The 12254-nt window shown below is 38.5% G+C and overlaps 1 protein-coding gene and 1 long non-coding RNA gene across 6 annotated transcripts in view; one reads left to right on the plus strand and one right to left on the minus strand.

Annotated features, from left to right (window-relative positions):
• The window catches only part of EIF4E (eukaryotic translation initiation factor 4E), a 54198-nt gene that overhangs the window by 25395 nt on the left and 16549 nt on the right, over positions 1 to 12254 (plus strand). For all 5 annotated transcript variants that reach the window (XM_058721844.1, XM_058721843.1, XM_058721845.1 and 2 more), the window contains one exon: positions 3308 to 3414. In XM_058721844.1, the coding sequence (XP_058577827.1) occupies positions 3308 to 3414 (107 nt within the window). The remainder of the gene's footprint in view (positions 1 to 3307; positions 3415 to 12254) is intronic.
• LOC131507297 (uncharacterized) overlaps positions 1 to 12254 on the minus strand; it is a 35210-nt gene that overhangs the window by 20526 nt on the left and 2430 nt on the right. The window lies entirely within an intron of this gene.

Genomic DNA, 12254 nt, shown 5'->3' on the forward strand with positions numbered 1-12254 from the left:
TGCTGTTGGAAAGTTAGGGTGTGTGTGTGTGTGTGTGTGTGTGTGTGTGTTTCCCTCCTAACTGCTTTTATTTTTATTAAAAAAATTTTTTTTAGTATTTATTTTTGAGAGAGAGAGAAGGAGCATGAGTAGAGGAGGGGCAGACACACACACACACACACACACACACACACACACACAGAATTCGAAGCAGGCTCCAGGCTCTGAGCTGTCAACACAGAGCCTAATGTAGGACTTTCGAACTCATGAACTGTGAGATCATGACCTGAGCCAAAGTCAGGTGCTTAACCAACTGAAACACCCATCTGCCCCCAACACCGATTTCCTAACTGCTTTTAATATGGCTTCTTTATATTTAGTTTTCAGTAGTTTGAATCTGATGTGCCCAGATACAGTTTTGTTTGTGTTTTGCTGCTTGGAATTCCTTCAGGTTTTTGAGTCTGTGACTTGAGTTTCAGATGAGATACTATATATTTTGGTCATTATTTATGTATTGCTTCTGTCCCATTTTCTCATCTTGTCTTTGAACTTAATAAACCTCTTCCACAGTGTTTTTTTTCTTCAAATTTTTATTTAAATTTTAGTTAACGTACAGTGTAATACTGGTTTCAGCAGTAGTATTCAGGGATTCATCACTTACATACAACTCCCAGTGCTCATCATAACAAATGCCCTCCTTAGTACTCATCCCCCATCTAGCCCATCCTCCATCTACTTCCTTCCAACTCCTCAGTTCTCTATCGTCAAGAGTCTCTTATGGTTTGTTTCCCTCTCTTTTTTCTCCCTCCTCCCATATGTTCACCTGTTTTGTTTCTTAAATTTCACATATGAATGAGATCATATGGTGTTTGTCTTTCTTTCACTTATTTCTCTTGGTATAATACACTAGCTCCATCCACGTTTTTGCAAATGGCAAGATTTCATTTTTTTTTTTTTTACAGCTGAGTAATATTCCATTTGTGTGTGTGTGTATGTGTATGTATTTACCACATCATCTTTATCCATCGGTTGATGGGCATTTGGGCTCTCTTCATAGTTAGGCTGCCATTGATACCAGTGTTTCTTAGCATCTATTTTCCCCCTCTCTCTATTTGAATATCTTCTGTTGACTTATCTTTGATTTCACCAGTCTTATTCTGCTGAGTTGAATTTCTTGTTAATCAAATTAAGAGAGCTCTTAATTTCAGACATTGTACTTGGCAGTTCCATAATCTCCATTTGGTTCCTTTAAAATAGATTTGTTCCCTTTTTTTTTAAGTTTATTTATTTTGAGAGAGAGAGCACACACAAGGTGGGGAGGAACAGAGAGAGAGGGAAAGAGAATTCTAAGCAGGTTCCACACTGACAGCACAGAGCCCAGTGTAGAACTCAAAATCAGGAACCATGAGATCATGACCTGAGCCTAAACCGAGTCAGATGCTTAACTGACTAAGCCACCTAGACACTCTCAGTTTCATTTTCAAATACTCTGTTTTTTTCATCTTTCTCTCTATCTTTTCTTCTATTTTACTGTAACAATCTTGATTATTAAGACTTTGTATTTTCCCATAGTAATCATAGTTATTAATTTCATTATTTGGATCATGCTTGGATGTCTTTCTGTGGACAGGTTAATCTCTTGATGATTAGTGACTTAAGAAATTCTTTACATGTCTAGTAATGTTTGATTGGTAGGGTATTGTAAATAACATTCATAGAGACACAGGATTATGTTCTCTCCTGAAGAGTGTAGAGTTTGGTTCTTTGAGGCACTTAATTTATAGGTAGATTACCTTGATATTGTCAAAGGTTGGTTTTAGGTTTTGTTAGATATGTTTCACCTGATTCCTAGGGCATGGCCTTTCTAGGATTTCATCAGAAAGCTGAGGATTTCACCCACCCACTCTGGCTTGGTCTGAACCCAGTCTTATGTTATTCGCCTCTGAAGTCTTGGCTCAGCTGTTCCTGTACTCTGAATGTCACAGTTTGAACTAGCCAAGGACCTGTGAGGGCTTTTTACGTAGATTTTTTGAGGCTCACACCTCTGCAGCCCATTTTTCTCTAGTACTTTGTCCCCCAAAGCCCACCTGCCTTGTTAGTCCCTAACTGTTCCCTGTTTATTCATGGAGACTGCCTGTCTGGAGACTGTCATTAATTTTAAGCTACTGGGGTAAGGAATAGTTTTTGGTAATTATACGAAGATGTAAATTGACTGTGATGGAAAAATGCAGTAAAAAGTGATTTTTAAAGCATTGACTATGTAAATTTTAGGGTCTTAATTGCTTTGTAAACATTTAAATTTATTACTTAAGTGATCACACCAATAAATTCCTATTGAGTATAGCACTTTGCTCATTGGCATTATAATTATGAGCAAAATCAAGACCTAGCTCCTGCTGTGAGCAATTTCTTAGGCCAGTAGAAATTAATTCCTGGACATGTCATGTTATTAAGAAAAATGTGTTTTGTCAGTTGAATATTTACCACCTATCTGTTAGATCTTTTAGATCCTACATAACTGATTTACATAATCTTGTTAATGTGAACATAATATCTCGAGGGTTTTGCTGGTTTAAATTTGACTCCTAGACTCTTGTTGTGGTGCCCTTTTTGAACAAAATCAGCTTTCTTTTAGCTTCTGGTGCCTTTCCTTGGAATTCTGTTTTGTTGACCATAATTTATAACAGGGTGAAGAGCTACATGAGCTGTGAACACAGATCATCCACAAGCTCCTTTTTTCCCTGACATTTTTAGATGACAATATTAATTATGTCTAACCAAGAAGAAGATTTAGTTCAAGCCAGTGTCGAACTAGGCTTTTTTGCCTAGGGCTAGGTGAAAATGACAGAAGTTGCAGAACTTTTAGGTTACTATATAACAGTATGACATGAAGGAAAGACCTGTATAGTATTGACTTGGTCACTTTATAAAGCTGTTATACTCTCCAACATTAGTTGTATTCCCCCCATTCTCCAAATCGTACATAGTACTTTAATGGTATGTTAAGAAAGACAGCTGATTTCCTTAATTTTGTTGTATGGTGTCTAACAGTCTTTCTGATACTAAAATGGGTAAGTGAAAGATAACTGTATATAATATTGTTACTGTATTTTTAAACTTGAGAAACCCTTTGCTCTTAGTGCAGAGATGGCTAGAATGGGAGAGTCTGGTGCTTTTCTTAGAGCTTGGTCTGTGGTCTATTTTATGAAATGCTTCTGTAATTCTTTCTCCTTAGAAAGGGAATATTGGCAATATTAGTTCAAGTTGATTTAGAGTATTGCTATCATAGTTAAGACATTTAAAATAATGTTTTATTATTTTCCATTAGGAAACCACCCCTACTCCTAATCCCCCACCTTCAGAAGAAGAGAAAACAGAATCTAATCAGGAGGTTGCTAACCCAGAACACTATATTAAACATCCTTTACAGAACAGGTAAGCCTTCTGACATACAAGTTTTTCTGACTTAGGCAGTAAGGTAAATGGTGAATGACTGGGTGAGACTAGTTTTAAATATATTAGGTTGAGGATTCCATTTTCATTTGGATAACCTGTTTCTAGTAAGCAGTGTTATGTGTGAGTCTTGAGCTCAGAAAGAACTGGTTGAGACATTGGGTTTGAAGTTCACCAGTAATTGGTGGTGAGTGAAACTAGTAGTACATGAATTCTCTTTAAAGTGAACTTGACTCAAGACAGAGGCTTGGGATACCAGCATGTAAGGGATTTTTTTGGAGGGAGAATGCCTATGAAGGGTTTAGACATATAAACTGTATAAACTAGAGTGGTGGTCAGAGAAGCAAAGAAAATGGTTTGTTTTAAGGACAGGTATGTGGTCAATAGTGTATGTGCCACAAAAAGGTCACATACCCATTGGATTGAGTAATAAACATTTCAAAATGACCATTGGATTGAATGGCAAATTCTTTGCTAATGTAGGAGAAAATTTAGTAGAATGTAGATGATGGAAAAAGATTGGAGTAGTTTGCATAGTGAATAGAAAGTATACAAATGTGTTATAGAGAAGATAAGCAACTTAAAGTTGGGGTGTGAAGGAGAAAAAGCTCTAAGGGATGTGGAGTCTGGTGGGTGGGTTGGTTTTTTTTTTTTGTTTGTTTTTAAAAGTAGGCTCCACAACCATTGTGGAGCCCAATGTGGAGTTCGAACTCACAACCCTGAGATCAAGAGTCGGACACTTAACTGAGCTACCCAGGCACTCCTGTTAGTTTGTATTTAAGCCAAGTTAGAAGAAAAGAGGAGAGGTTAAGATGAGTTAAGCTTTGGGGCACTTGGGTGGCTCAGTTGGTAGAGCATGTGATTCTTGATCTCAGGGGTTGTGAGCCCCATGTTGGGTGCAGAGCCTACTTAAAAAAAAAAAAAATGAATTGAGTTTCATAGTTACAGTTGACTATAGCTCATTAACACCACCCCACCACTTACCAGTATGTTTGTATTTTTATGGTTTATATGATGAAAATTAAAATGAATGTACTGAGAGCTGATGGTGAGAAGAAAAAGGCAATGCAGAAACATTGTAAGAATCTGGAGGAAAGTAAATTGGAATTAATTTCTGGGGATATATAAGTGTTCAAGTTCCTTTCATTCTCCTACCCCAAGACTTTTAAAGATCCTATAAGCCTATGTATGTTTCACAGCATACTTTGTTTTATTGGATTTTGCAGATACTGCATTTTTTTTTTTCAAATTGAAGGTTTGTGGCAACCCTGCATTGAACAAGTCTGTTGGTGCTATTTTTCCAACAGCATTTGCTCATTTTGTGTCTCTCACATTTTGGCAGTTCTCACAATATCTCAAACTTTTTCACTGTGTTTGTTATGGTGATCTGTAATCAGTGATCTTTGATTTGTTACTATTATAGTTGTGTTGGGGCACCATGAACTATGCCCATATAAAATGGCAAACTTAATAAATGTTGTCTGTGTTCTGACTGCTTTCCTGACCAGTTGTTCCCCCATCTCTCTCCCTCTCCTCTGTTCTCCCTATTCCCTGAGGCACAATATTGAAATTAGGTCAATAAGTAACCCTACAGTGGCCTCTAAGTGCTCAGGTGAAAGGAAGAGTCCCACACATCTCACTTTAATTCAAGAGCTAGAAATGATTAAGCTGAGTGAGGAAGGCATGTTGAAAGCCGAGAGAGGCCAAAAACTAAACCTGTTGTTCAACAGCCAAGTTGTGAATGCAAAGGAAAAGTTCTTGAAGGAAATTAGTGCTACTCCAGCAAGCACATGAATGATAAGAAAGTGAAACAGACTTACTGTTGAAATGGAGAAAGTTTGAATGATCTGGATAGAAGATCAGACCAACCTTAACATTCCTCTAAGCCAAAACCTAATCCAGCGCAAGGCCCTAATTCTCTTCAATTCTGTGATGGCTGAAAAAGGTGAGGCAGCTGCAGAAGAAAAGGTTAAAGCTAACACAGGTTTGGTTTGTGAGGCTTAAGGAAAGAAGCCATCTCCATAACATAAAAGGGCAAGATGAAGCAACAAGTGCTGATGTAGATGCTGCAGCAAGTATCCAGAAGATTTAGCTAAGATCATTATGAAGCTGGCTTCGCTAAACAATAGATTTTCAGTGTAGATGAAACAGCCTTTTAGTGGAAGAAGATTTAGTCCATCTAGATGGACTTCCATAGCTAGAGAGGAGAAGTCAGTGCCTGGCTTCAAAGCTTCAAAAGACAGGCTGACTTTCCTGTTAGAGTCTAATACAACTGGTGGCTTTAGGTTGAAGCCAGTGCTCATTTACCATCCTGAAAATCCTAGGGCCCTAAAGAATAATGCTATATCTACTCTCCTGTGCTTTATAAATGAAGCAATAAAGTGGATAACAGCACTTCTGTTTACAACATGGTTTACTGAATATTTTAAGCCCAGTGTTGAAACTTGCTCAGAGCAAAAAGATTCCTTTCAAAATACTACTCATTGAAAATGATTCTGGTCACCCAAGAGTTCTGGTTGGGATGTACAAGGTTCATGTTATTTTCATGCCTGCTAATACAACATCCGTTTTGCAGCTTAGGAGTAATTTTGACTTCCAAGTCTTACTATTTAAGAAATACATTTTGTAAGACTATAGCTGCCATAGATAGTCATTCTTCTGGATGATCTGGGCAAAGTACATTGAAAACCTTCTGGAAAGGATTCACTGTTGTTTTTTGTTTTTTAATGTTTATTTTTGAGAGAGGGAGAGAGTGCGTGGGTGGAGGAAAGGCAGGGAGAGAGGGGGACAGAGGATCTAAAGCAGGCTCTGCAGAGAGCCAGATGAGGGGCTCCAACTCAGACTGTGAGATCATGACCTGAACCCAAATCAAAGTCAGACGCTTAATCAACTGGGCCACTCAGGTGCCCCTGGAAAGTATTCACCATTCTGAGATGCCATTACGAACATGGTGATTAATGGGTAGAGCTCAAAATGTCAACATGAACAGGCATTTGGAAGAAGTTGATTCCAGTCCTCCTGGATGACTTTGAAGGGTTCAAGACTTTGGTGGAAGAAGTAACTACAAATGTGGTAGAAATAGCAAGAGAACTAGAATTAGAATTGGAGCCTGAAGGTGTGACTGAATTCCTATAATCTCATCATAAAACTGAATGGGTAAGGAGTTGCTTATTATGGATAAGCACAGAAAATAGTTTCTTGAGATGGTACCTACTCCTGGTGAAGATGCTGTGCAGATTGTTGAAATGACAACAGAAGATTTAGAATATTACATAAACTTAGTTGGATAAAGCAGCAGCAGAGTTTGAGAGGATTGACTCCAATTTTGAAAGAAGCTCTGTGGGTAAAATATCAAACAGCATTGCATGCTATGGAGAAATCGTTTGTCCAAGGAAGAATCAATCAGTGTTGACAGCAAATTTTCATTGTTGTCTTACTTTAAGAAATTACCACAGCCACCCCATCCTTCAGTAACCACCCACTGGTCAGGCAGCAGCCAGCAACATCAAGGCAAGATCTTCCATGAGCAAAAAGGTGACTCACTAAAAGCTTGGATAATGGTTAGCATTTTAAGTTTATTTATTTTGAGAGAGAAGTCCTCAAGCAGGGCTCAGACTCATGAACTGTGAGATCATGACCTGAGCCAAAATCAAGAGTCGGATGCTTAACTGATTCAGCCATCCAGGCACCCCCAGCAATAAATATTTTTAAATTGAAACATAAACATTTTTAAATACATAATCCTATTGTATCCTTACTATACTACAGTATAGTATAAACATAACTTTTATGTGCAGTGGGAAACCAGAAACTTCAGTTGACATTATTGCAATATCTGCTTTATTATGGTGGTCTGTAACTGAATCTGCAGTATCTCTTATCGTTTCTCATTATCTTGGTAGACTCACAAATGTGTTTTATGTAGTTTTTTCATAGGAGACCTGTAGTTCAGCATATCCTGTAGCGAGGAAGAAATTAATGCTCTGGACAGTGAACATTGTCAGCTAGTGAGTGAGTTATCAAAGATCAGATAGTCCATAGAGGTATAATCTATCCTCAAGAAAGCATTATACCAAAGTTGAACTATTGATTAGCAGCAATTTCATATAATTCAACCTAATAGCACCAAACCCCTTAAGGTATTTTTTCATCTTTTTAGTATTATCTTATAAAAAAGCCACTCTGTATGCCTTCTGTGCTAAGCCCAGTTTTTAGTGTTGTCGTTGGGGAGAGTAATCAAGACATAATCCCTCACAGTTTGAATAAAATCTGAGGAGTCCTGAAAAGTGTCATACGGGGGCCCCTGGGTGGCTCAGTTGGTTAAGCGACTGACTTCAGCTCAGGTCATGCTCTCATGGTTTTGGTTTTGGGGTTCCAGCCCCACATCGGGCTCTGTGCTGACAGCTCAGAACCTGGAACCTGCTTCAGATTCTGTGCCTCCCTCTCTCTCTGTCTCCCCCCCACCCCCCACTCTCTCAAAAAGTAAGTAAACATAAAAAAAAATTTTTTTTTTTTAAAGCATCATCAGTAGGGGTGCCTGGGTGGCTCAGTCAGTTGAGCGTCCAGCTTCGGCTCAGGTCCTGATATGGTTTGCAAGTTTGAGCCCTGCGTCGGGCTGTGTGCTGACAGCTCAGAGCCTGGAGCCTGCTTTGGATTCTGTGTCTCCCTTTCTTTCTGCCCCTCCCCCGCTCATGCGCGCGCGCTCTCTCTCTCTCTCAAAAATAAATAAAACATTAAAAAAAAAATTTTTTTTAAGTGTCATCAGTGGACAAACTAATTAATCCTAAAATGGGCTGTGAAGATTTCAGTTTCTCTATGATTGCACTTCTTGTGTAAAATAGCATCATTTAGAAAAATATTCCAGGATGCTTTATGTTCACATTTTGGTAGTTTCCTCATTATTTACTTAATCTATAATAATTATAAGAAAGCAAATCATTAGAGTACAAGTATATAAAGTAAATGTTCTCTGATTTTCCTCAGATATTCTCTTCTCCATTTTACTTTTCTTCACTCTGGAGTAGTCAGTGCTAAATTTGGTTTGTAGTTTTCCAGAGCTTTTCTTTTTTCTTGTTTTAAAATTTTTAATGTTTATTTACTTTTGAGAGATGGAGACAGAGCACAAGCAGGGGAGGGACAGGGACAGAGACAGAGAGAGAGGGAGACACAGAGTCGGAAGCAGGCTCTAGGCTCTGAGCTGTCAGCACAGAGCCTGATGCGGGGCTCGACCTCACGGAGTGCGAGATCATGACCTGAGCCCAAAGTCAGACACTCAACCGACTGAGCCACCCAGGCGCCCCTCCAGAGCTTTTCAATGTACATATCTTTTTTTTTTTATACAGGTGACCTTTTTTGTTTGTGCAGATTTGGGCTCATTATTTTAAACTACTGCCTTATAGTAAATGAATATATAGTCATATTAAGCTTATATTAATGAGTATGTAGATTTTTTTTGTTTTCTATTTACAGTGTTGTAGTGTACACATTCCTATATGTTTTTGTGCACTTGTGTGAATATATTTATAGAAGTTTCAGATTTCTTAGGTTAAAGACTAACTTTTGTAGATAATTGCCAAATTATCCTCCTTTTATCAGTTTAGGCTCTTAGCAGTTTGAGAGTTCCTGGTTTCTACATCTTTGCCAATTGGTGCCATCAGTCTTTTCAGGACCAGATGAACTGGTCCTATTCTGATTTATAAAACCAATGTCTTGTCATTTTGTTTGCATTTCTTTTATTGAAGTTCCAAAGCAGTTTCATATTTATCATTTTTGTTTTTATCTGTGGACAGTCTGCTCATTTCTTTTGTCTGTTGAGGTGGAGGGGTGGTATCTTTTAAAGTTTAATTCCAAGCACTATAATTAGGGATGCTAACTCATCCAGGTGGGGCATTAGGTTGAAAATGAATTACCAAATCATTTGTCTTATAGCATTGTCTGTGGAATTATGTTTTTTACACGTCTTTTTTTTTTTTTTTGGTGGGGGAGGGAGGGGCAGAGGGAGAGAAAATCTCAAACAGGCCTCCATGCCCAGTGCTGGGGGGAGCGTTGGCAGGTGGGAGACTTGATCTCATGATTTCATGACTGTGAGCCAAAATCAAGAGTTGGATGATGCTTAACTCAGGCACCCCACAGGTTTTTGATATTTATGTAGTCCAATATCACCTTTCCTCCATGGCTCTGGGTTTCATGTCCGATGTCTTAGGGATAACTTTACCCACATAATTATCCCCCCTTTTTTTTGAAAGTTTGTTTATTTGTTTTGAGAGAGAATGTGCACGCAAGTGGGGGAGGGGGAGAGAGCGCGAGAGAGAGAGCGAGAGAGAGAGCGAGAGAGAGAGCGAGAGAGAGAGAGAGAGAGAGAGAGAGAGAGCGAGAGAATCCCAAGCAGGCTCCATGCTGAACACACAGGGCTCTTCTCACAGCCGAGAAAGATCATGACCTGCACTGAAACCAAGAGTCAGTCTTAACCAACTGAGCCACACAGGCACCCCTACCCACATAATTATTCTATTAAATAACTGCATGGTAGTCTCTTTTATATATGTATATGTTACTTAAGTCAGAGTTGTCAAACTTTTTGGTCTCATGGCCTTTTTATACTCCTAAAAGTTATTGAAAGGGCTCCTGGGTGGGCTCAGTAGGTTAAGCGCCAGACTTCGGCTCAGGTCATGATCTCACGGTTCGTGGGTTTGAGCCCCTTGTCGGGCTCTGTGCTAACAGCTCAGAGCTTGGAGCCTGCTTTGGTTTTGTCTCTCCCTCTCTCTCTCTCTCTGCCCCTCCCCTGCTTGCTTTCTGTCTCTGTGTCTCTTTCAAAAATAAACATTAAAAAAATTTTTTTTAAGTTATTGAAGACTTCACAAAGCTTTGGTTATATAGATTTTTATCTATTTCCATTTATTATGTTAGAAAAAGCCGAGAATGTGTAAAATTAAATACTCATTTAGAAAATCCATTGTATGTTAACATAAGTATTTATATTTTATTTATTTTGAGAGAGAGAGAGAGAGAGAGAGAGAGAGAGAGAGAGAAAGGGGCAGAGACAGAGGAAGAGAGAAAATCTCAAGCAGTCTCCGCACTGTCATTGCAGAGCCCTGTGCCGGGCTCAAACTCATGAACTGTGAGATCGTGATCTGAGCTGAAGTTGGATGCTTAACTGACTGAGCTACTCAGGCACCCCAACATAAATATTTTATCTGAAAAAAATATCTTAAAAATATAATGGGAAGTATAGCATTTTTATAAATCCCTTCAAGTGCCTGACTTAATAGAAGTTAGTTGTATTTTTATAGCTGCTTCTGCATTCAGTCTATGGAGGAGATAAGTTGTTTTATATTAAGTATGAGAAAATGTGAAGTCACACAAATTCATGGTTGGAAAATGGAAGAGCGTTTTTAATAGCCTTTTAAGCTAATGATAGCTATTCTTCTTTGATACTAGGTTTCTTATAGGTCACCTGTAATGTAAAATCTGAAACCATATCCAAGAGCCTTTTCCTTCCTTCCTTCCTTCCTTCCTTCCTTCCTTCCTTCCTTCCCTCCCTCCCTCCCTCCCTCCCTCCCTCCCTCCCTCCCTCCCTCCCTCCCTTCTTTCTTTCTTTCTTTCTTTCTTTCTTTCTTTCTTTCTTTCTTTCTTTCTTTCTTTTCTTTCTTTCTTTTCTTTCTTTTCTTTCTTTTCTTTCTTTTCTTTCTTTTCTTTCTTTCCCCAGTATTTGTTTTTGAGAGACAGAGTATGAGTCAGGGAGGTGCAGAGAGAGAGGGAGACAATCTGAGGCAGGCTCTAGGGTCTGAGCTGTCCGCACAGAGCCCAACACGGGCTTGAACTCTTGAGCGGTTAAGATCATGACCTGAGCCAAAGTTGTACGCTTAACTGACTAAGCCACCCAGGTGCCCCTCCAAGAACTTTTCCTACTCTGTTCCTACTCTGTTATGTTAAAAAAATCTATTGGCTTGTCTTGCATTTGGAATGGATCTTTTACTCATGCATGATTTTGCAACATCACTGGTCATTTGGAAAACAGTGAGTTATACAGATCTTCTGGATATTGATACTTTTCATTATATAGTATCAAAACAGTAATATTTGTATCACTAGTACTAAACTTTAGTAAGTTGGTCAAGCTCAACAGGGGCACATGCAGGATATCCAAAATTCTGATTTTTCTCCTGAAAGCCCACAGTAAAGCATCAGGCTCACTACTTCATTTTCAAGAAATAACCATGGTTTATCTGTCAGTCATGGTTAAAGTGGTGTGCCATGAAAAAAGTGGCTAATTCACTTCACAGTTCAGTTTTTTAAGCATTGTTCTTTGGTGTGCAGAAGTGTTTTTTTGTCGTTTTTGATTTTTTTGCAGAGTATGAAAAAGACTGTATACAGATTGAAATTTAATGAAACCAATAATTACTGCTTCACCAGTTGTATTCTTAGCTAAAACATTGTTGTTACTGTGAGAGGTGGTGATAATAAAGGGTATAGTGACTACTAATACAGTTCGGTCCCACTGTATGAAACTTTGTAAGACACCAGCAGATTCACTGCACCATTGCTTTTGTACCATTAGTATAGATGTTAACACAGTGAAAAGTAAAAGAATGCCTTAGCATTATTATGAAAATAGTTTTTACTTATCACATCTTCTGATAAGGGTCTGGGGGTCCCCTAAGTGTCTTGCAAACCACATTTTGATAACTGTGATTTAAATGATCCCTTGTTGAAGGCACGTAAGATGTTTCCAAATTTTCCAGTATTAAGAACATTCTTGTACAACATTTTTGCCTAGTCATCTAATTATTAGGATAAATTTTTGCATGTTTAATGGCTGAGTG

The sequence above is a fragment of the Neofelis nebulosa genome, chromosome 3 (assembly GCF_028018385.1).
Source record: "Neofelis nebulosa isolate mNeoNeb1 chromosome 3, mNeoNeb1.pri, whole genome shotgun sequence".
In the NCBI taxonomy this organism is placed as follows: Eukaryota; Metazoa; Chordata; class Mammalia; order Carnivora; family Felidae; genus Neofelis; species Neofelis nebulosa.